This window comes from Filicampus tigris, chromosome 4, assembly GCF_054856515.1.
Source record: "Filicampus tigris isolate MCC_2025a chromosome 4, RoL_Ftig_1.0, whole genome shotgun sequence".
NCBI classification, from domain to species: domain Eukaryota; kingdom Metazoa; phylum Chordata; class Actinopteri; order Syngnathiformes; family Syngnathidae; genus Filicampus; species Filicampus tigris.
This window is the reverse complement of record NC_141220.1, coordinates 7287826-7308300: the sequence shown is the minus strand read 5'-3', so window position 1 is coordinate 7308300 and position 20475 is coordinate 7287826. Positions and strand designations below refer to the sequence as shown.

General features: G+C 43.5%; 1 protein-coding gene and 1 long non-coding RNA gene across 5 annotated transcripts in view; one reads left to right on the top strand and one right to left on the bottom strand.

The window, feature by feature from the left end:
* zcchc14 (zinc finger, CCHC domain containing 14) overlaps positions 1-20416 on the top strand; it is a 29244-nt gene extending 8828 nt beyond the window's left edge. The window contains exons 4-16 of one of the 4 annotated variants that reach the window (XM_086029495.1): positions 1767-1811; positions 1917-1968; positions 7281-7351; positions 7419-7490; positions 7644-7711; positions 9980-10158; positions 12078-12120; positions 12193-12676; positions 13003-13100; positions 16813-16907; positions 17084-17236; positions 17328-18551; positions 19161-20416. In XM_086029495.1, the coding sequence (XP_085885621.1) occupies positions 1767-1811; positions 1917-1968; positions 7281-7351; positions 7419-7490; positions 7644-7711; positions 9980-10158; positions 12078-12120; positions 12193-12676; positions 13003-13100; positions 16813-16907; positions 17084-17236; positions 17328-18551; positions 19161-19216 (2640 nt within the window). In that variant the 3' untranslated portion in view covers positions 19217-20416. Of the gene's footprint in view, positions 1-1766; positions 1969-7280; positions 7352-7418; positions 7491-7643; positions 7712-9979; positions 10159-12077; positions 12121-12192; positions 12677-13002; positions 13101-16812; positions 16908-17083; positions 17237-17327; positions 18552-19160 lie in introns of all 4 variants that reach the window. The other 3 variants (XM_086029494.1, XM_086029493.1, XM_086029492.1) reach the window with 3 other exon arrangements.
* LOC147148350 (uncharacterized) lies at positions 1616-4881 on the bottom strand. The gene is made up of 3 exons (XR_015086656.1): positions 4772-4881; positions 1890-1938; positions 1616-1800 (listed from the first exon to the last, which is right to left on the bottom strand). It is a non-coding gene; the product is annotated as an uncharacterized LOC147148350 (long non-coding RNA).
* Positions 20417-20475: the final 59 nt, after the last annotated feature.

Sequence of the window (20475 nt, the reverse complement as noted above, 5' to 3'; positions counted from 1 at the left end):
TACGTACAGTAGACCACATGGTCTGTTTTTGTTGTTTAGATTTAAAGGGTCAGTTTGTTGCAGTTTTCAAACTACTAAAAAGGTATGAATGCTGCCCTACTTCACTCCTCCCTCGTCCCCATGGAGTCTCTGTCCAAAGCCAAGCCCCTCACTAATGTGAACCTGCAGGAGACATGCACTGTAAGACCGCGCATGGTAAACAAGCTGTTTTTAGCCACTTCTGTTACTTTGCTAGCATGACTTATTCATGATGGCGTGATACTTGTTTTTGTCGAGAGCTGTCCAATTCCATCTTTTTCACTTTTGCAGCTAACCGGAGGTAAATAAGGAAACTTTTGGTTGTCCCAGGAAAGTGCGGCATGTGCCTGCGTGTGCATGGCAAATGACTGACAAAACCCTTCGGTCGCGCCTTCGATCCCTACAGTCACTGATAGCCTGTTCTGGTCAGGGTGTGGTGTCTTTTAAAATTATAACTCAAATAAAATAAAATTAGAGGAATACATTGAGGCCTGAGATTGATGATAGTTTCAAAGGTCATTTTAATAATATTGTAATGTTCGGTCATCCAGTCAGTTTCAACATACAGTACATGACAAAAAGTGTTGTTGTTGTTGTTTAACAGCAAACTCCCCTTTAAAGTGGACGTTTTTTTTAACGTGCTTGTTTGCATCGTTTGGGCAGAAGCAGGTGTGTATACGTTACCTGTCGGTGTATTTGTATGAGGTGGGGCTAACATCGAAGAGGTAAATCTGATCTGTCCGTTTACACTGCAGTTGCTTTGGCAGATATCCGATATGCTTTGGATTTTTATCCACATTTGGAAGAGGTCCCTTTCCAATGTGGGGTTGCAGTCCATAGATTTCATCTCAGGATTTAAATCTTTTGTTCCTCCTTATCTTCCACATCTCTCAATCTTTCCCAAAAACTAATAGCAGCAGGCAAAATGTTTAAACATGAGCGAGCAGTGAAGGGAAAGTACCCTGCTCAGAGTAGAGCATTTGTATTTAGTGTTTTGTTGCCCTTGGCTCCTACTTAGTGCAGCTCAGCACATTTCTCATTGCTGAAATCAACCCTCTGTGGTTTGGTTCAGTGTGTGTGCGTGTGTGTGTGTCTGTGTGTCTCAAGTGAATCCCCAGGAAGTTAGAAATGCTGTCTCTCCCTCTGGATCTCTTAGCGTAGCCTGAGAGTAAACCATTGTAATGGGTGTTACAGTGCTTTTCTCTACTGCAGCAGACTTGACATTAGCTACAGTGTTGAATCTCAAGGGGTCATTAAAGTTTTGACCTCAGCCCAGCACGAGCTCTGAATCAGTCAACGCAGACGGAGGTAAAACGGAGACAGAGCATGAGTCAAGACAAAATTTATTCACATTAAAGCAAAACCTAACTTAGCTAATATTTTTTAAGTACGTTGTCAGTGTCCATAATAAAAAACATGTGTCATCCGGTGTTTGTGGTATGAGAGGAAGAGAGACAGCCCAACCCATGCGATGTCTATGAGACTGTCCCAATAGCATGTTGCATGCAGGTTTGGCTCCCTATGCACCACACACAACACATGGTAGTAGTTTTGTATGGTTTGGACATGAATCTATGACAAAGAATCTCAGGAAAACATTGGATTTTTATCATGGAGTTTCTGTTTTTTTTTTTCTCGTTTAATTCAGTGTTCTTGTAAGGACATGTCACAATATTTGCTGTTAATAAATGGTCTACTGCTGTCCAAAGCGCTCTCTTTTTCAATGGTTTCTCCCTCTTGCTCTCCAGAACCAAACCAGAGAGGCTGGATCAGCCCCTGCGCCTGGATCAGAGGTGAAAATTGGGAGAGGAGCTCAAGCGGTCAGCCAGGAACCCAACGCTCGTCACCTCGACCTCGCACCTCCTCCTCACCTTGCTCCTCCTCCAACTGCTGTGCAGGGTCACGACGCTGCGGCACCACCTACCAGTCATCAGGGGAAAAGAGGAACAGGTGAGCCTCTGGAAAAGTGTCCTATCCAACCAAGGTTCATGGTTTGATATGATTGACACCCTACCACCTCTTTGCATACTCTATCATATTCTATAAATAGCCTTTCACTGTCATCGTCAGCTTGAGCTAATGATGAATGACTGAACTTCCACCCGGTGCATATGCGGATGAAATGTGTGTCTCATGCTGTGCACCCAGTCAAACCCCGTTGGGCAAGATTCAACATGCCAGTCCCACTGAACATAACTAAGCTTCAAGAATGCAGCCTCAGGCACTGCAGTGTAATATGTCACTCAGGGATTCATTTCATTCATGGTTGCAACTTCAGGTAGCCCACCAGGACAACATTTCAACTTTATCGACTGACTAGTATTATACTGTGCAATGGTATATTTTTCACACGTTGGTCATGCATATTATATATAGCACTCAGTCATGATTTGGCCTGCTAAATATGTCTCAGTAGAAATAGTTTGGCTACGATTTACTGTATTGATACATGTAGACCAAATTGTTGGTATCATTCCACATTCCATTAAGCGTAACGGTCCCTCCGATTATGTCAACTGACAAAACTGAGATTTGCCAAAATGCTTATTGACAAGCCGCAAAGCTTCTGTGAGAATGTCCTTTGAACAGATTAAAGAATGGAGTCGGGGCCATATGAGTCCCACGGGCCATATTATGCGCACTGCAGGCAAACTTTTTTCCTCTTTTTAATTTGGTCTCTCTCTTTAGCTAATTCTGCTTTATATACACAGGCCTGCCAATAATCATTAATTGCATCCTGTTAAAACCACCATTGGCTGAGGTGGCTAATGTTCTACAAAAGTTGACACTCAATGAACGGCATGGCAAGATTTATCATCTAACAAATGAAAAAATACAGGGGGAAAAAAATCTGCAATAGGTGAATCCACAGGTGCCAAATCGACAGTATACAAGGGTCCACTGTAGTAGACAAAACGTTATATGTTTTTTAATTTATTAAAAACAATATTTGGGAAAATTATTTGAGGGGGAGTGTGGGCGCAGGCCACCAGTTGCCCATTCCTGGTCTAGACTCTTTCTGGCTCCCTGCCTCTGTCTGAAACACAATACTCGACTATCTCACATTACCTCATGGTCACATCGCATATCTGTCATCATCTTAAAACGCACAACAAGAACACAGGCGCACAACAGTCACTTTGAGCACATTGAAACATGATTGTGGAGAATTGGAGGCACATGATATGATACACATATGTACAGTAAATCGTTGCTGTCCTGAGAAAAAGACTTATCTCCATTTTTTTATTTTTTCTTATATTTGTATGAATGGTGTTTCCGCATTACAGACATCACATTAATGTGAAAATTAAAAAAAGTTTGCAAAATTGAAGATATGTGTTTTCACAGGACAGCGACAAAATGAAGTTTATATGCCAAACCCTATCGTTTTTGTGTATAAGTGCAGGGGCTTGTGTGTCCTGCAAGGTGCAATTTCTTTACTGTGTGTTTTGTTCAATATACACATTGACAAATTAATCCAAATACGGGATTAGGAAAACATCTTAATGTTATGCAATTCTTGGAAGTATAATATTGTACCTCCTCTTTTGGCCACTTTAGTAGCATGCAGCACAATTTCACTTATACATACAAAACATACATACATAGTTGCACATGAGCTGGCAAATGTGTGTATTGTATTTATTATATGCCCGTGACTGCCTTGTTTCCTATGAATGGCAAGCAGCATGTTTGGTCCTTCACAGTTTCTACCCAGGTGTGCATCAAGGCTCTTTCCTTTGCTCTTTATGCTCTCTATTAGTCCTGCACTTCTTTGTTCATGTCCTCTTTTCTCCATGCTGCTTGTGCGTGCATGTCTGATATGGTTTCACACTTCTTTATGGTGTCTGATGTGAGTCCGACTCCTTTCATAAGTAGAGGTTATTTTTGGTATCACACCCATCTATGAAAACAATCCTGCCAGTTCAAATCACTTTCATCCCGTATGTATTGACATGAAACAAATGTGAAAAAGCCCTAACCTGCCTCTTCACCTGAGGCATAAAAAACAAGCAGACTAAGGGAAGAGTGAATGTTATTTTCACTCATCAAGTAAGTGAAGGATTGGATGTACTGTAGAAATATAACCAAAAAGTAACATCTTAGATTTGTTCTTAAGTATATTCTAAATGTTTGAAGATATTTGCTGAAAATATACACAATGACTGAGAACTATGTAGTACTGAATTGTGGTAGAGGGCTCTATATTCGTAGACGGCGCAGCTGCGCTTGAGTGAAAAAACTGCCGCATCCTGCATGGACTCGAGCTGAAGTTGCATGCGTTTGGAAAAATACCAAAACCAAGTCTAGCCTGTCCCTGCTCATATTCAGACCGCGCCTCGTCCTAGACTTGCACTGTACACAAAAATAGAGCCCATAGTGTTAAACTGTTATTTGCCATGTTGGAGGTTGATGCATTGTTTTGTTCCTATGCTTATACATTTAATAGCCAACATTAAAAAATGCTAAATTAATAAATTTTTCCGGACTATAAGCCGCACATTTATACAAGCCAGACCCACTCTATTAAAAAAAAATAAAAATAAATAAAAAACATAAGCTGCACCTTTATATAAGACACACCTACCTATGTTGAAAAATTTGATATATTCTGCATTTATAGAACGATTTTGAACTGTAAATGTACATGAATGTGCCTGGGCAAATTCTTTCCTAACAGTTCCTTTTACCACGGCAGCAACTTTGCTGATTAAAACGGAACAGAACCAAGGGAAAATAAAGTACTTACGTCATTTCACTACCCGCTGCCACTCCAGTTTGTCAGCTCTACTTCCGAATACCACGTAATTCATAACACAGTGGCGAGCGCCCTCGCCTGTTGAACTCCTCCACCTGCAGTCACATCCTGGTAATTGTAATTGCAATTGTATTGTATTGTATTGTAATTCCAATTAGACCGTCCCTAGTGGTGGAAGAAAAATCCACAGAATAGCCGCACCTTTATATAAGCCACATAGTTCAAAACCTAGGAAAAAAGTGGCGACTAATAGTCCGCAAAATACGGTACTAGCCCATTTATGGCACCATTTTTTAAAATAGAGATTGAAAACTATCTATACAGGTTATACCACTAACCATACAGTTAACTCCTGCCTCCCTGTACCCCTCATGCCTCTTCCCTACATGCTGTCACTTACAGAACAGCTTGGTGTCATTATTTAAAGGGATCATCCTGCCGAGAGATCCATTTTTCAATAACAAGATCAATTTATGTATATTTATTTTTAACAAGGAAAATGATATTACCTGCAGTTTCAATCAATCAATCAATCAATCAATCAATCAATCAATCAATCAATCAATCAATCAATCAATCAATCAATCAGTCAATCAATCAGTCAATCAATCAATTTGTTTTGGAGAATTCAATAAAAACGCCTTGATGAACGGCCTTTGTTAATGAGGAATATGGCCACGCCCCCTCCCTCCATGTCTTAGTGGGAGTCACGAAAGCGATCGAAGACTATTTGTCCATTCCAAATCATTGTACTTGTAAATACATTGCTAATGTTTTCAAAATAATGGGGATCAGTCTGCCCTAAAATATATGTGGACATCTCTACCATTTCAACCTCTGAAAACATCACAAAATGATAAAAGAGCAATAAATGAGCAGCCTATATGTAGCTTAGGTGCAGTTTCTGTCTGTTTTGTTTAATCTCAAGTCACCAAGATACTCAAACACATTGCATTCCAAGAGGCTTTGCGTTAGCTGAAATGTTCAAAGGTCGTTATATATTACATTTTAATTTGTAAGGGTTAGCGTGACTTACTTTTTCCTCGAAGACCACCTCTATAGGGTCCTCCCTTCACCGCCTATCCGAAAATGAGGTGCTTTAAACAGCTTTAAACGGATGAATGGTCAGCCTCATCGCTGATGAGGTGCTCCGAATCTTTCCAAGTCCAACTTAGAAATTTTGACAAGCCGACCTCCGGGGCTTGTCTCGCAAAATTGACGCACACGGGCTGGCCCACAATCGTTCCTCCCGTGACTCCGACCGAATATGGATAGAACGGTAGGGGGCGCGGCCATTGTCCTCATTATCAAGGGGCGTTATTCATGGAGTTACTTATTTCCTAATTATTTCCTAATTTCTCCCAAATTTATTGATAAAATAGAAAATGACAACTTTGGATACAAGTAGTTGGGTCAGTGAAGTGCCTGTCAATGCCTTAAATGTGAGATTAAACTGTTAGCAAGGTGTTCTGCACTTCCACCCCACTGTTAGAAAACAGTGAACAAGCTAACACGTTAACGATTCCTTTTCAGTTTTGAGTTTCAGTCAATGACTTGACAGTGAGACTTGACTAAGTTCCAGAGAGAACCAAAAGAACCACTTTGATGGGCAGTGAAAGCACTACCATGTCAAAGCCAAAAGGTAAACATCGCTGCGGTGTTAACACAGATTAGCATCAGATAACAGTTTTACCTGCATTAGCTTCTGATAATAATAATGTTATAATGATGTTCAGCTAAATGGTCATTTGGCAACGTCATACGCCACACGGCTTCATTAATTTGCAAGCATAATTCGACAGCTTGGTGATGAAATGCTGCCTCCACCAGTGACACTCACTTGTTTTTCAAACTCTGGGCTCTGCTTCCGCTAGTAGAAGCAGACAGCCCACTGCTGCGGGCACTCACCACAGAGCAAGGCAGAAGAAGAGGGACGGCCGAACTCCAGAGGAACACGCTGGCGATATCCAGCCCACATTGAATGTCCAATGTTGAAAGTTTGCCATACTCAACATTGGCCTAGCAGTATGTGGGCAGGATGAAGACTGGTTCACAGAATGAGATGGATCCGCCCCCTAAAACTAGCTTTTTCCACAATGGCAATAAACATGCTGCCTAAACATGTCTATAGTGCTCAGAGGTGTCAATTCCAGGTCCAGAAATCAAAAACCCTGCCACAGTTTGGCCTTAGCCACAGGTGCTTCTACTCAAGCGGCACCTCACCTCTGATAGTGCTTGATGCCTGATGTATTATAATGAATGCAAGCCACAGACATGATGTTGGGACACCTGGGACCATTTGAATTAATTATGAATAAATGCATATGTCTCTTGGGCTGAGCAGGAACTGGCATGAAACGGTGCAACCTTTTAAGACGGCATTTCTACATCCTGAGATTCCTGCTAACTTAACAGAATGTTATAATGTTTTCTTGCTTTCAGAGAATTCGTCCTGCTTGGTCAGACATGATTCATTTGCTTGTGTTAACTGTTTTTATAGTGGCAATTGAGAGAGTTGCATTACGGGGAGTGACACATGCGTTTGAAGACAAAAGTGATTATATGTTTGAGGTGGGTAAGTTAACACTTCTGCTCAGACCGTATTTAAAAATGATACCTAATACAAACTTTTCTTCAGGCCAGCTGGTCCGATGGCTTCGTTTCATCAGTTGTCCGAACTGAACAGGAGGTGAGCGAGCTACTTTCACAGGTGAGGACCACCCCTCTGTTCCACAGTATTACTCAACCTGTTGCTTCATTGATTCAAATGGATTTAAATGAGGTGTGGTTGAAAATGACATATCAATAATGTGCTCATGATTTGATATGTTATTTTTTTAATTTCTTATTTATTTTCTCTCAGTTGTCACAGGCATTTCCTGATGAGCGAATGGAGAATCTATTGCCTCAGTCTAGTGAGTCGGATGCCAGGTTAGTTTCATGAAGTCTTTCTGTCCTATGGAGGATGTTAGCTCACTTCTAGTTTGGACATTGAATGATGGATTTCTGGTTTTTAAAAAGTACAGGCATTGTATACCTTGGAATATCCTACATTAACAACATAAGAGAAATAGATTAGTGCACTGATGTTAGATCTGATCAGGAACAGCAGCATGAAACTCAATATCCAAGCTTGATTGTTGACATCAGAGCTGGGCAGTCTGACCCTGGACCCTACGGTCCGGCCGAATTACCATTTTTGGGGCGGAGGGGTCGGGGGGTGACAAATTTTAAAAAATGGCTGGACTAAGCATGGCCGGAAGTGGATTTTAGTCCGGCCCACTAATCGGCCCTCATGCGTGTGACGTGCTCGCGAGGCGGCCAAATTTCATCTCAGCCTACTCGGTGAAAGTCTTCTTTTTAGGCTTCTTTCAAAACAAATTGTGTCCGGGAGGAAAATAAAGCTGCGCGCAGCACTCAAGTATGACACTGGCACATCATGCACTTCCCTACTTCTGGAAATACGCCGTAGCAAACCTGCTGTGTAGTGGTTTGCTGGCATGCTTTTATTTCGAAGGCAGGGAAGTGTGAAGGAGGGGAGTGTGGAAAATTGGTAACTTGTTGCTTGCAGACTTGTCTGTTGGACCCAAATAATTATACAATACGACAAAACCAACCTCATGGCTCGCAATGGAAGTAAGAACACGCAGCTGGGTTGTTGTGTCTTTCACAACTTGGAGAAGTCTCGGAGCTCAGCTTCTTTTTATTGCGTAAACGGAATTCATTCACAGACGAGTTGAATCACTGATAACACTTGAAATTATATCAGTCCGCGCACATCGCGATGCACTGAGGAAATCACAGGGCGAATAACTACGCCTGGAAAAGTAGGTCCATACACTACATGGGTAAGTACGTGAGTAAGTGGCGCGTTTGAAGCGTGTCCGCAGCGGGTTTGAATAGTAAGTTATCCAGCTAATTGTCTTTAAATAAACCTCCCGCGGATGGAGGGCGGAGGTCGGAACGGGGCGGGGGCCGACAATGTTTACGAATATGGCCAGGGGGTCGCAGCCGGAAGGGTACCCAGGTCAAGGGTGGCGGGTCGCGGCCGGACCGGCAAAAAAGAGTCATGTGTCCAGCTTTGGTTGACATCTTCCAAACCAAATATGACACATTTCTCAAATGCCAAAGACAGTTGTGTCTGTTTTAAATGTGTCAACCACTCTTGATGAGCTAACCAGGGCCGGTAGTACTGAGAGTCATGACTGTCCTGAACAAATGTTAGTCATTAAGTTTCATTTGTTTTTAACTTACAGTAAACATTTTGTTCTTTTTTGATTGCAACTGTTCAGTTTCTGCACTTTAGGATTTGCGCCCATTGTTGCACATCAACACTGCCTTAAACTGCCACCGACATTTGGTGATCAACTGTGAGCAGTGAGACAGACAAAAGGCCAAATCCAATATTGTACATACAGTATTGCACAATAGCAGCCACTAGTGGTCTGACAAGACAAAAGTAATTTGACTACCCATTAGTAGCTGCTATCATATTTATCTGGCATATTGGCCAAATCACATGATTTTAGTATTAATCTGCACACATCTATTCTTCATACAATTTTCAATCCCTCCCCCGTACAGAACCTAAACTGAAAAGTATATCTGCTTGTACTGTATGTCTGTTAAAAAGTCGCTTCTGTAGTGATGTAGCACTGTGGTTTTCAAACTTTTTTTGAGTCAAGGCACATTTCTTTCATTGAAAGAAATCCCGCGGCACACCACCAGCTGAAATTGTGAAAATAAGCATATTTTAACAATATAAGTATTATCTTGTTTATATAAGCATTTTTTAACATTGAAGTTATATTATAACGTCTTGAATAGGGATTAAATAAACACAAAGAAAAAAGTATTTTATAATGTTTCATATTGATACTTACTCAGTGTGAAACATGGGCCTGTTTGCATAAACATGCGTCACTAATTCGCTTGTCTCTAAACAAAGACAATTAGCTACCTGCTGCTGGTGCTGCTACCTACTGTTATGGAAGAGTACTACAATTTAGTAAAGACATGATTACGCTGCCAGGCGCTAGACCGTACAAATGAGATAATTTCCCACGGCACACCTGACAATATCTCGCGGATCTACCTGGGGGGAACCCACACAAGAGCAGAGAGAACGTACAATGTTTACCTAACCACTTGTATTGTGTGTTCTTCATGCAACTGTCTGCTCTCTCTGCCTGCACCCAGATGTCTGACAGTGTTGCCCAGTCATGTCCTCCAGCACCACACCGTCCAACTCTTCTTCACCTCCGCCAGGCCTCTCTCACCCCACTGCCTGCCTCCTCTCTCATCCTCCCTCCCCAACATGCCTTCTTCACCTCCCACAGCTCCTGCCATTCAAGCCTGCCCATTCACTTCCAACTGTAGTGAGTTTTTTCTTTTCTATCTTAATTTGACAGATTCCCATTTTGTCACAATCAACAGTCATTTAAGTCTTTAGGCTAGTTAGTCTGCCGAACATGTGGCATCTATTTTTAGATGTAGAGACAGTGATACCAGTAGGAATATTTCCCGTCTGTTTATGCAGTCTGCGATTGGTTGACGACCAGTTCAGGGTGAACCCTGCCTCTCGTCCGAAGACGGCTGGGATAGGCTCCAGCACAATCGGTTCGGAGAATAAATGAATGAATGTTTCTGCAGTGTTGGTGGTGAGAGCAATGAGTGTCAAATGAAAAGGATAAGGTCATGCATGTTAATACCATTGAGGAGGTGGCGGTGACACGGCAGGGAGAAGTTTTGGTTTGTATTTGGAAGGTGTTACAGGGAGAGGACATCGTCTGTTTTAGTCTGATGTGGGAATTCATTGTGGTATGTTTGTGTTGGGAATCTGAGAGCTGAGTGCGGTGACCTCGTGTGTGTCTGTGTGTGAGTGCTAGCGCTTGATTCTGTGAATGTGACTTCATTTCAGTGTATTTTTAACCTCCGGTGCAGTGTGCTTGTGTGTGTGCACGCGTGTGTGAGTCTAACCACAGGGAGTGAAGTGTCAGTGCAAGTAATCAGCATTGTGTAATTGCACAGTGTATTGTCGTTCAGAAGCCTGCGTAGTCACAATTTTCAACAGATCTTTTATTTTCTGTCAGAGAACGCTAAACCCGATACAAAGTGCATAATCTAGCTCTTACCTGGTCACCTGCGCACAGCACTCTTCACTTTACTTGCTCGAAGATATTTAATGTTCTCTGCGGCCTTTTTAATTCTGTCCCAAAAAGTTACTTTAGTTTGCTGCATGAGACGGTACATTTTAACACATTTTGATTTAAATTCTAGTGTTGTATATTGCGTGTGAATTCTGTAATTTATTTCCAAGGATTGTTTTATGGATATCGTCTCAGTCAAGTCACTTGAGTGAGTTGGCTTTATCGTGTTTGAATTCTAAAGTGGGGTACACACATATAGGTCTCATTTTTTCAACATGAGAAATTAACATATGGCAAGGAAAAATGTGTGCTTACTCCTCTTGTAGTGTGCTAAGTATTTACAGTGACCACACATACTCTGTCGTAGTACAGAGACTACCATATTTTTCAGAGCTGGGCATTCCGCCTATGTGACGGACCGGTCCGCCTATATGCCTATGATGGACGCCTATTTTGTAGGCGATAAAAGGGAAACTTAAAAAAATAGTCGGACTAACCCTTATATTGTGTTGGGGTAAAGCTAAATATTTTTGAGGTAGTACTCAGAGTAAGAAGTTTGGGAACCTTATCTGGTAACAAGTATCACAACTAAAAACACTGCTCTTCGTCTTTTCTATTGTGGTAAGTGATTTGGGAGGTACGTTACACAAACATTCAACACAACCAGTTGCTCCTCTATTTGTATCAGGCAGCAGTGTGAGCTTCAGGTCACTTCCTAATTGGATGCCGTCAGGTTTCACATCACCGTCACGGAATCTGTGGTTCTGCTGAACTCTGTTGCTCACACACGGGTTTGCGATTGTAACTTTTGAAACGGTTGAACATTGACGATTGTGGGCCTCGACCACTTTCCGAGCAGATCAGGAAGGGGAAAAAAAAGGGGAAAAAATCACTATTAACACACACCGCCAGATAATCCATCCATTTTCCATACCAATTATCCTCATTATCAGTCCTCAGTTTCAGTGCTCGACATGGCCCGGTTGTCGTTATGCGTGTACCCACCTTTAGATATTTTTTGTATGGCATCGTCTCAATAACCCAAATCCAATATAAAAAGGAAGAATAACGGGAATATCATTTCCATGTTTATATGGCCATTAAACCACGGCGTGTTTATTATATTTCCATTGTTATCTGTCACTCAGCAAGCTCAGCCGGCTGTATGATGCAGTACAGAGGAGCCAGCAGGTAAGATTTCATCATCACTCATCAGCGCAATGTGCGGCGTTTTCGGCCCTCTGACAGCGTTTCCTCTTTCAGGGCGGTGTACCGAGTGGCCAGTGTCCAGCCTGTTGTCAGCACTCACAATTCCGCCCTGACCCGCTCCTCCCCTCACCTCTCGTCCCTCCCTCCCTCACATCCTTCTCCGCAACACTCTCTCCAGCTGTCCTCCCTCCCTCTCACGGTGTCAGCCTTGCCCACACAGGGTTTCCTTGCTGGCAGAGGTGATGCTTCCTCCCAGCCGCACCCCCAAAGCAAACCGTGTCCTCTAGTTCATCCGCACACGTATTCTGAGCCGCAGCACTTCTCATTTCACCCGCTGCAGCTACAGAGCCAACCTCAGCATTCACCCCATTCTCAGTCCCTTTCGTATTCACTTTCTCAGTCCCGTTCCCAGCCACACGCACAGTCTCCATCTCAGTCCCAGGTGAACACGGCGGAGCAGAACGGCATCTTGGATTGGCTGCGCAAGCTCCGCCTACATAAATACTATCCGGTGTTCAAACAGCTGACAATGGAAGAGGTGGGTGCAGTCTCCAACACGACTTACGTTCACTTAAGCCCGTATCCCACCGAGCGACAAAGGTTTGCGAAGTTAGCGGATGTTGATTTTTTTTTTTTTTTTCATCAGGGTTCGTTTAAGGTTGCAAAGACGTTTGCCAGGAATTTTGAACATGTTCAATTTTTTGGGGGCGACAAGAAAAACTGTTTGCCACCTTGAACAAACCCTGATGAAAAGTCAACATTCGGGCCGTGCGCAAACACTCGCAAACTGTCACCGCTCAGTAGGATATGGGCTTATAAGATAAGTAATATTTGAGTGATTGGAGGTTTCTCTTTTCAATACAGTTTTTAGCACTGACAGAAGATGACTTAAACAAGTACGACTTAACCCAGGGAGCAAAAAAGAAACTCAAGACTCAGCTGGAGTTACAGAAGTCAGCAGAGTAAGTTGCAGTCACGAAACCCGTTTTCTGCTGGGACTTTTTCTTTTAGCGCCACTGTGGCTGAGTTGGTCTCTCAGTCTGGTCTGAACAATGTTAAGTAATGAACTGTCATTACGAGCAAGGCGTACCTTGCTTGAGTAGGACGCTATGAAATAAGGGACACTCACTTGAGACCTTAGTTGAAACTGTATGCACATTACATGGGATATAGAAATGACATTACATTTCTTATGTTCTTGGTTGTTCTGCTGGACCAAAGTTTGCCTCCTTTTAGGTTTGAGGAGCTTTGATTTTAACTGCTCATGCATTTATTTGCATATCACAATTTTACAGTTACACAAGTGCAAGTGCAAGTACAACCCCCCTACCCCACCCCCAGCAAGTGGTGATTTGGAATCAACCTGCATCAAAGCACCTTGCTTTATTTGACATGCTAACAATTCGGCAGCTGATTGGCTTCTGTGAGCTCAGCGGTGGTTGTACTCTATGGCAAAAACAGATGGTACACCACGTCTTAGTTTACAAATTGTGAGAAGACTCGAGCGATAAGATTTAGTTACACGAGATAATCTAGGGAAAGAAATGCAAAAACAAATACGCACGCGACCAAATGTGTCTCTGTGCATAAATTGCCATTCAGACAAGCATGGGCATGCATAAATAGAAGTACGCACGTGGACACATGCACACACGAAGAGCCGTGCTCTTATCATTTGATCATGTTTTCCATTTTCACCATGTTTCCATTTGGTAGGCGTTTGTGCGCGTGTGCGTGCGTGAGCAAGATAAACAAAATGGAAAGTTCCTGCAGTGCTTTTCCATACATCAGATTTGCAGATAGAGCAGCCATGCAGGGAGCAGCCCAGCTTGCTGTGTGCATTGATGCCGCCCTCTAGTGGTGGTTTTTGATCACTTACAGTTTGGCATATATATATATATATATATATATATATATATACATATACATACATACATACACACACACACACACTACAGCAAACGCCCAAAATCACCCAGTGTATCTGCAATAGCAGCACTAATGACCACAGCACGACCCATTTGTCGGAACACCGAGCTCTACCACGTCAGTTAGTGCGGCTATCGGGAAAGAGCGACGCGTGTATCTTACCTCAGCCACATGGAGTATGAGAGTGACCGGGCTCGCACACGCAGCGTGACGTCACTATGCGATCGCTCCCAGCAGCACGCAGATCAGCTCACGTCATTAATGTACAGGTATGAACATATAAGCAGTAACAAAATAAAGAAAATATACATTCAATCCCAACAGCAATACAAGTGTTTTGATTAAATTAATAATATACTGTAACCTGTTACACTTACTTCCATTGCGAGCCCTGGTGTTGGTTTTGTCGTATTGTATAATTATTTGGGTCCAGCAGACGGCCAGAGATCGCAATCAACAAGTTACTTATTATTTTGCAAACTTCCCCTCCTTCACGGCCTTCAAAATAAAAGCATACCAGCAAACCACAATACACAGCAGGTTTGCTACGGCATATTTCCGGAAGTAGGGAAAACGCCAGATGAAGTGCATGAACTTCACCTTGATGTGCCAGCGTCATCCTTGAGAAAGTGCTGCGCGCATCATGAATATACTCATGGACACAAGTTTTGAAACAAGTCGGGGGGCGTCGCTTCAAAAAGGCAGCGACAACAATGGATATCGTGCCTGCTACAACCATAAAGGGACTGAGATGACTAGAGACCCGTCACCAACAGCACAATGCGTCGGTCACGTGAATCAATGCGGCAGTTGTCGCTCGCGCCGAAGCGGGAGTAGAAAGAAGCCTCAAAAGAAGCCTTTCACCGAGTAGGCTGGGATGAAATTTGGCCGCCTCGCAACCACGTTAAACGCATGAGGGCAGATTAGTGGGTCGGACTAAAATCCACTTCCGGCCATGCTTAGTCCAGCCATTTTTAAAAATTTGTCACCGATACCGATTCCGATCACATTGAATATCTGTATTTTTTTCCATTTATTTATGGTGACTGCTACTATGCAATATTATCTGAAAAAAAAGGCATTTTATTGCCGTAATTTTGACAAAAATCTCTATATATTTTCAAAAGCATGAAGAAATTTAAAACCGTTGCTGGCACAATACAACAATTACTCAGTCACAAAGATAACTGAAAAACTTAAATTTACCAGCTTTTAGTAACACCGTTTTTAACAGATTAAAATAATCAGCAGTCTGAAAAGACTTAATTATGCAAAAAGTCAAATAAATAACATGCCACCTAAACAGTGCATGGTTCAGAATGTAATTAAAGTAGAAAAAATAGTCACATGCAGGCTTCACTTGAATCAACTATTCAATGAGTTCCTAAATTGAAACGACTCAGGAACTTTATTGTCTTGTGCATAGACAAACGATCTTGTGCATTTGTCAACGAGAAAAAAGTCACCGTTAATCTTTTTGTGAATTATAAAATGATATAGTGGGTCTGTTGCCCACCAGTGACCTACAATGCGTCTCCCTGCATGTGGCAATAATGCCACTTATACTGCGCTGTGTCCGCCTTGACTTTATTCAATGCAGTGAGCCTCGTAAACTCACCATAGTCTCCCGATTGCTTGTTCATCAAATGTCGGATTAAGTTGGTTGTGTTGAAATTTTTGGCCATGCTCCCCGCGCGAGGTACCTTTTCATGGCATATACAGTATTACAAGACGCAAACTCCACACACACAGCAGACAATGCTATGTTCACACCAACTGCGGTGGTCGGAATATTCGATCAAAGTCTTTTATTGCCAATCAAAACATCCGATCTGCTCGAGCGGAGGCGCGGCTGCGTTAGGGAGCCTTTCTGGCGGCGCGTTTCAATTGGAGTCAATGTAGCTTGCGCGGGCGTGCGCGCTTGCGTGCAGGGCGGCGCGAGTGATGCTTTTGGACGGAGGGACGTCGTCGCATATTAAACAAATCAACTTTTTTGCCATCTCGTCTCGCGGCAGCCAAGCATGAGCTGCGGTGCGGGTGATCGGATGTTTTGATCGGCAATCAAAGGCATTGATCAAATATTCTGATCACGTAATTTTTCACGAAAATCAGCCGATCATGATCGGTGCCTGATCGATCAGAGCATCCCTAATATATATATATATATATTTGGGGAAATAAAAGCAGCCCTTTTTTATCATTAAGAAACGTCTACCATGTTAAGTTGAAATAAATAAATAAATAGAATGGTAACATTCTTATTCTGTTTTAGTTCTTTTAGAAAGTCACTGGGGAGCTATTTTTAGATTTTCCCTTGGGAACACGCTGGTACCTGCACCTATACACATTTTTTTAAGTTTATTTTTTTTAAAGGACAATGAAAAGGCACTCGTGCAACTCTAGCTGTCTTTTTCGTCTAACCTGGCTCCGCCCGCTCCCCCCCTCCACAATAAGAAAAGAAGAGCTCATTACCAGTTATTCAAAGCTTGACATTTTTAAATCGGTTATCGGCCGGTGCCTACTTGCAGGCCGTTTTCTCCACAAATAAGGTTGTTGTGAGTTGGCTTGTTAAAGATCTGGCACAAGACACATCAGTTCTTGCTTTTTTTGGGTCGAGGAAAGGTCCAAGGTAACCCTAAACTGTATGTTTTGGATAGTTAGAAGATTGTAAGCTTGCAATTTCATGATTCAATTTTTGATTGAGGCATTTCTTTCTTTTCATGATTTGTATTTTGTCCTGACCAGCAGGGAGATGAAGATGGAGAAAAGGACCTGTAGTGGCATCGCGCGAGTGACGCCTTCCAGTCATGTGGGACCCTCCCCCCACACCTCCAGTGCAGGTAACAAAACGGCTTTGTCCAACATGCGGATCGGATCTGAGAAAAGGCAGGTTACATGTTAAGAAGAAAAGAAGACCAAACAGCTAAATGTCACATTTAACGCTGTCTGCTCCTGGCCAGATCGGTGCGTGAGTGATCCTCTGTATCAACCAAAAGTAGTCCCAAATGTGTTGTAGTAGAGCTGCGAGTGGAGGTGGACAGTGTGCTGCACCATCACCCCGTCCTCACAGACAGCAGCTCGTCCTCGGGCTACTCCAGTTCTTCGTGTTCGCCCCGAACGCCCCTCTGCTGCGACTCCACTCTGGACAGGAGCCGAGACATTTACAGGCGTAAGTTGCCTCCGTGGACGGACACGTCTTTGCGAAGGGACATTTTGTTTGCGGTTATCATTTTGTGCAGCCGTCTGTGTGTCTATTTCAGGTGCGTCAGGTCCAGATGTAGTAGGAGGCGGTCAAGCGAAGGAGCGCTCGTGCATTTTTATTTTGAACTCCAGCTGCCCGGCAGGCCCCAGCCGGCCCACGGCGCAGGTCCATCCCGTCCAAACGGATCTCGCCGCTTCCGCCGTTGCGTCCTGCTCCTCCCACCTGCCCTTCGCTCTCTCCCACTACCACCCTCAAGGCAGCTACCCTCAAAGCCCGCTCTCCTCGCTCTCAAACCAGGCACGTATCCTGTCCTCCCCGCGAAAGCCGAGGCCGCACCCCCTGTGCCCGGAGGACAGGACTAAAATGGCGGGCTCGGGCCCGCCCGGTACCAGTGCAGGTTTCGGTCCTGAGCTGGCCGGCATGGGCATCAGGCTGGAGAACTTGCTGCCCAGGCTCAAACTGAAAGCGGACGCCCCCTCCTCTCTCCACGACTCGGAAGGCTGCCTTGGTCTTCCGGGGGCTGCCGTGGGTCTGATGATTGAGACCAGTTGCGCTCTGACCTCCACCTCAAACAGCCTCCACCACGTGTCCCATCCTCCTCTCCACTTTCACCTCTCGTCCTCTTCATCCTCATCGCCGTCCATATACTACTCGCACCCACCCACATCCACCTTTTCCACGTTTGCCGCTTCCTGCCCCTCCACAAAGTCCCTCTCTCAATCGGCTAGCTCCACTGGCGGAAGCGTCTTTGTCTCCATGGCAACCGCAAGCACCGTCCCTATCGCCGCAGTGCCCGGCAACATGTACTACCACCAGCAATCTAGCGCGGGCCTCTCCTCCGCCACTCCGGGTGATCCGAGTCAAGGCCACGCCCACTCCATGTGCGTTTGCAGCTCGTGCGGCTGCCAAGGCAACTGCGGGGCCTACGGCGCCTTGCCGGCATACGCGCCCGCGTCCGGCTACCTGCAGCCGTTCTCAGCCAGCTCCGTCTTCACTCTGGGCCCTCTCCTCCATCTCAGCCCCGTCATGGCTCCCTCGTCCTGCGCCACAGGCACCGCTACCACGCCCTTTTCCTACCCGATGATGGCGCCGCCCCCCCTGTACTGCCAGAGCCCTGGGTCACATGACCAGCAAAAGGGCTTTAGCTTCTACCAGCCCCACGGCATTGTGGGAAACGGCGTCCAGAAGCGCCTAGCGGGGAATCTTTCTTGTTACAACTGCGGCGGGCACGGACACAGAGCGGAGGACTGCAAACAACCACCCATGGAGTCATCGCAGCAAGGTCAGTCAACTCATGAATAATTAACATGTCGATAAGGAAATCATTCACACTCACATACCGTACATAGAAAGTCGATCAACGGACTTCTGTTGGTATGTTTCAGCGTACAGTCCAAGCATTTGAGTGTCGTTAATTTCAGGTTGTGTGAGCACCTTTAAAGCGGAAGTCAACCCAAGCATATTTTTTTCAAGAATATGTTCCCAGCAGGCCCACTAGTTCAAACACGGCATTCTGATTAATTTTGCGTTTGTGGAATATAAGTTAAGGAGCAAAATGCACTTGTTTTTCGCCATCTCTGGGGGTGGCCATTTTGTCTTCTGTCGACTGAAAATGACATCACAACTGCTTACAACGACCAATCACAGCTGACCTGTTCTCTGAATCTGAGCCGTGATTGGTCGTTGTGAGCAGTTGTGATGTCATTTTCAGTCGACAGAAGACAAAATGGCCGCCCCCAGAGAGTGATTAACACTTATTCCACAAATGCAATATTTATAAGAATGCCCTGTTTCAACTAGTGGGCTTGCATAAAACCTATTCTTGAATAAAATATGTTTTGGTTGACTTCCCCTTTAAGTCACGAATCTGAATCTGCTATGTATTTGACAGGCACTTTTCGACTGAAGTACACCCCCCACTCTGACAATAAGGACTCTGGGGACTGACGAGCCCGCAGTGCATTTGGAAAACCCGAAGTGATTTACTCCAGCCACAGTTCAGCCCTCTTCACCATGACCGTAGTTTGTTCAACTCAAAATAGTGTCAAACTGTCTATCGAGCTCGTCCTTTTCTTTTCTGTAACTCTTATCATAGCCGTTGTCAGTGTGCACTGAAGAATCAGCGGTTGCTGATTGAAAGTTAGGCCAACTTTCAATTTTTTTTTATTTCTGTACTTTTGGCAATTCAGCATTTTAATTTGATTTCATTTGACTTGTTTGCTTCTCCTCTTATCCTTGTTTGACTTTTTAGCTTTTGATAGGCTCGAATGACTTATACATTATTGTTATTATGCGACGGTACTATTCTAGATTTCATAACATGGGTTTGAGGGGAAGTTACATTTAAAATTCAATTGTATAGCGTTGGTCTTAATAGAAGAAGCCCGTAGCACAGCACATTTCTGCACGCTTGTTCCCTGTGTAGGGCAGCCTGTTTGAAACGTAACAAATTGATTTGTTTATTTGTAAATTTTCTGTATTATGATTAATACTGCATTGTACAGAACACGTGAAGACGAGATTTTATTTTTTAAGGTTGACTTTTTACTGTCGCAGTGAAACCTGTTTGTAAAGAATTTGTATCTCCTCTTCATTCAGTTATTTGCTCAGGCAAGACCAACAAGTGCCAATTTTGTCATGTCTGCTTTTAAGATTGTTTTATTGTCGATGCAGGTGAATGATACAACACAATTGTGTGTAATTTACATAAGAAAAAGCTCAGGATTGTTTCCTAATCAGTGAAACATAGTTGACTAAAGTGTCTGGGCAGGACCTAGAATATGATTAACATGAGGACAGCTTGTCCAACTCACTATCTGGACCCCTGGAGGGTGTGGCACTAGTTTGTGCTAATTTAATTTAAAATGATTATAACTGACTTTTTTTTTTATGTTGTGATCAATGTGAGTGGGAGAGGGGTTTTGCAAATCGTACAAAGAATGCATGCTTACTTTGAAGTTCTGTTTTTATGTCGTTGTTTAGTTGTTGTCTCAAAGCCAGCTGGAAGTGTTAACTTTCTAGCATCACAAGACAATCTGTTAAAATCATTCACAGCATGCATCCTGCTTCCTCTTTGTTTAAGAAGTGTTTTTCTATGCCAGTATTTCAATAACAACAATAAAATTGACAATTGTAGGTCAGGTTTAACTTTTTGTGCTTTTTCAACTGACCTTTGGGTAAATTTGGGAAGTCAAATTGTGTAATAG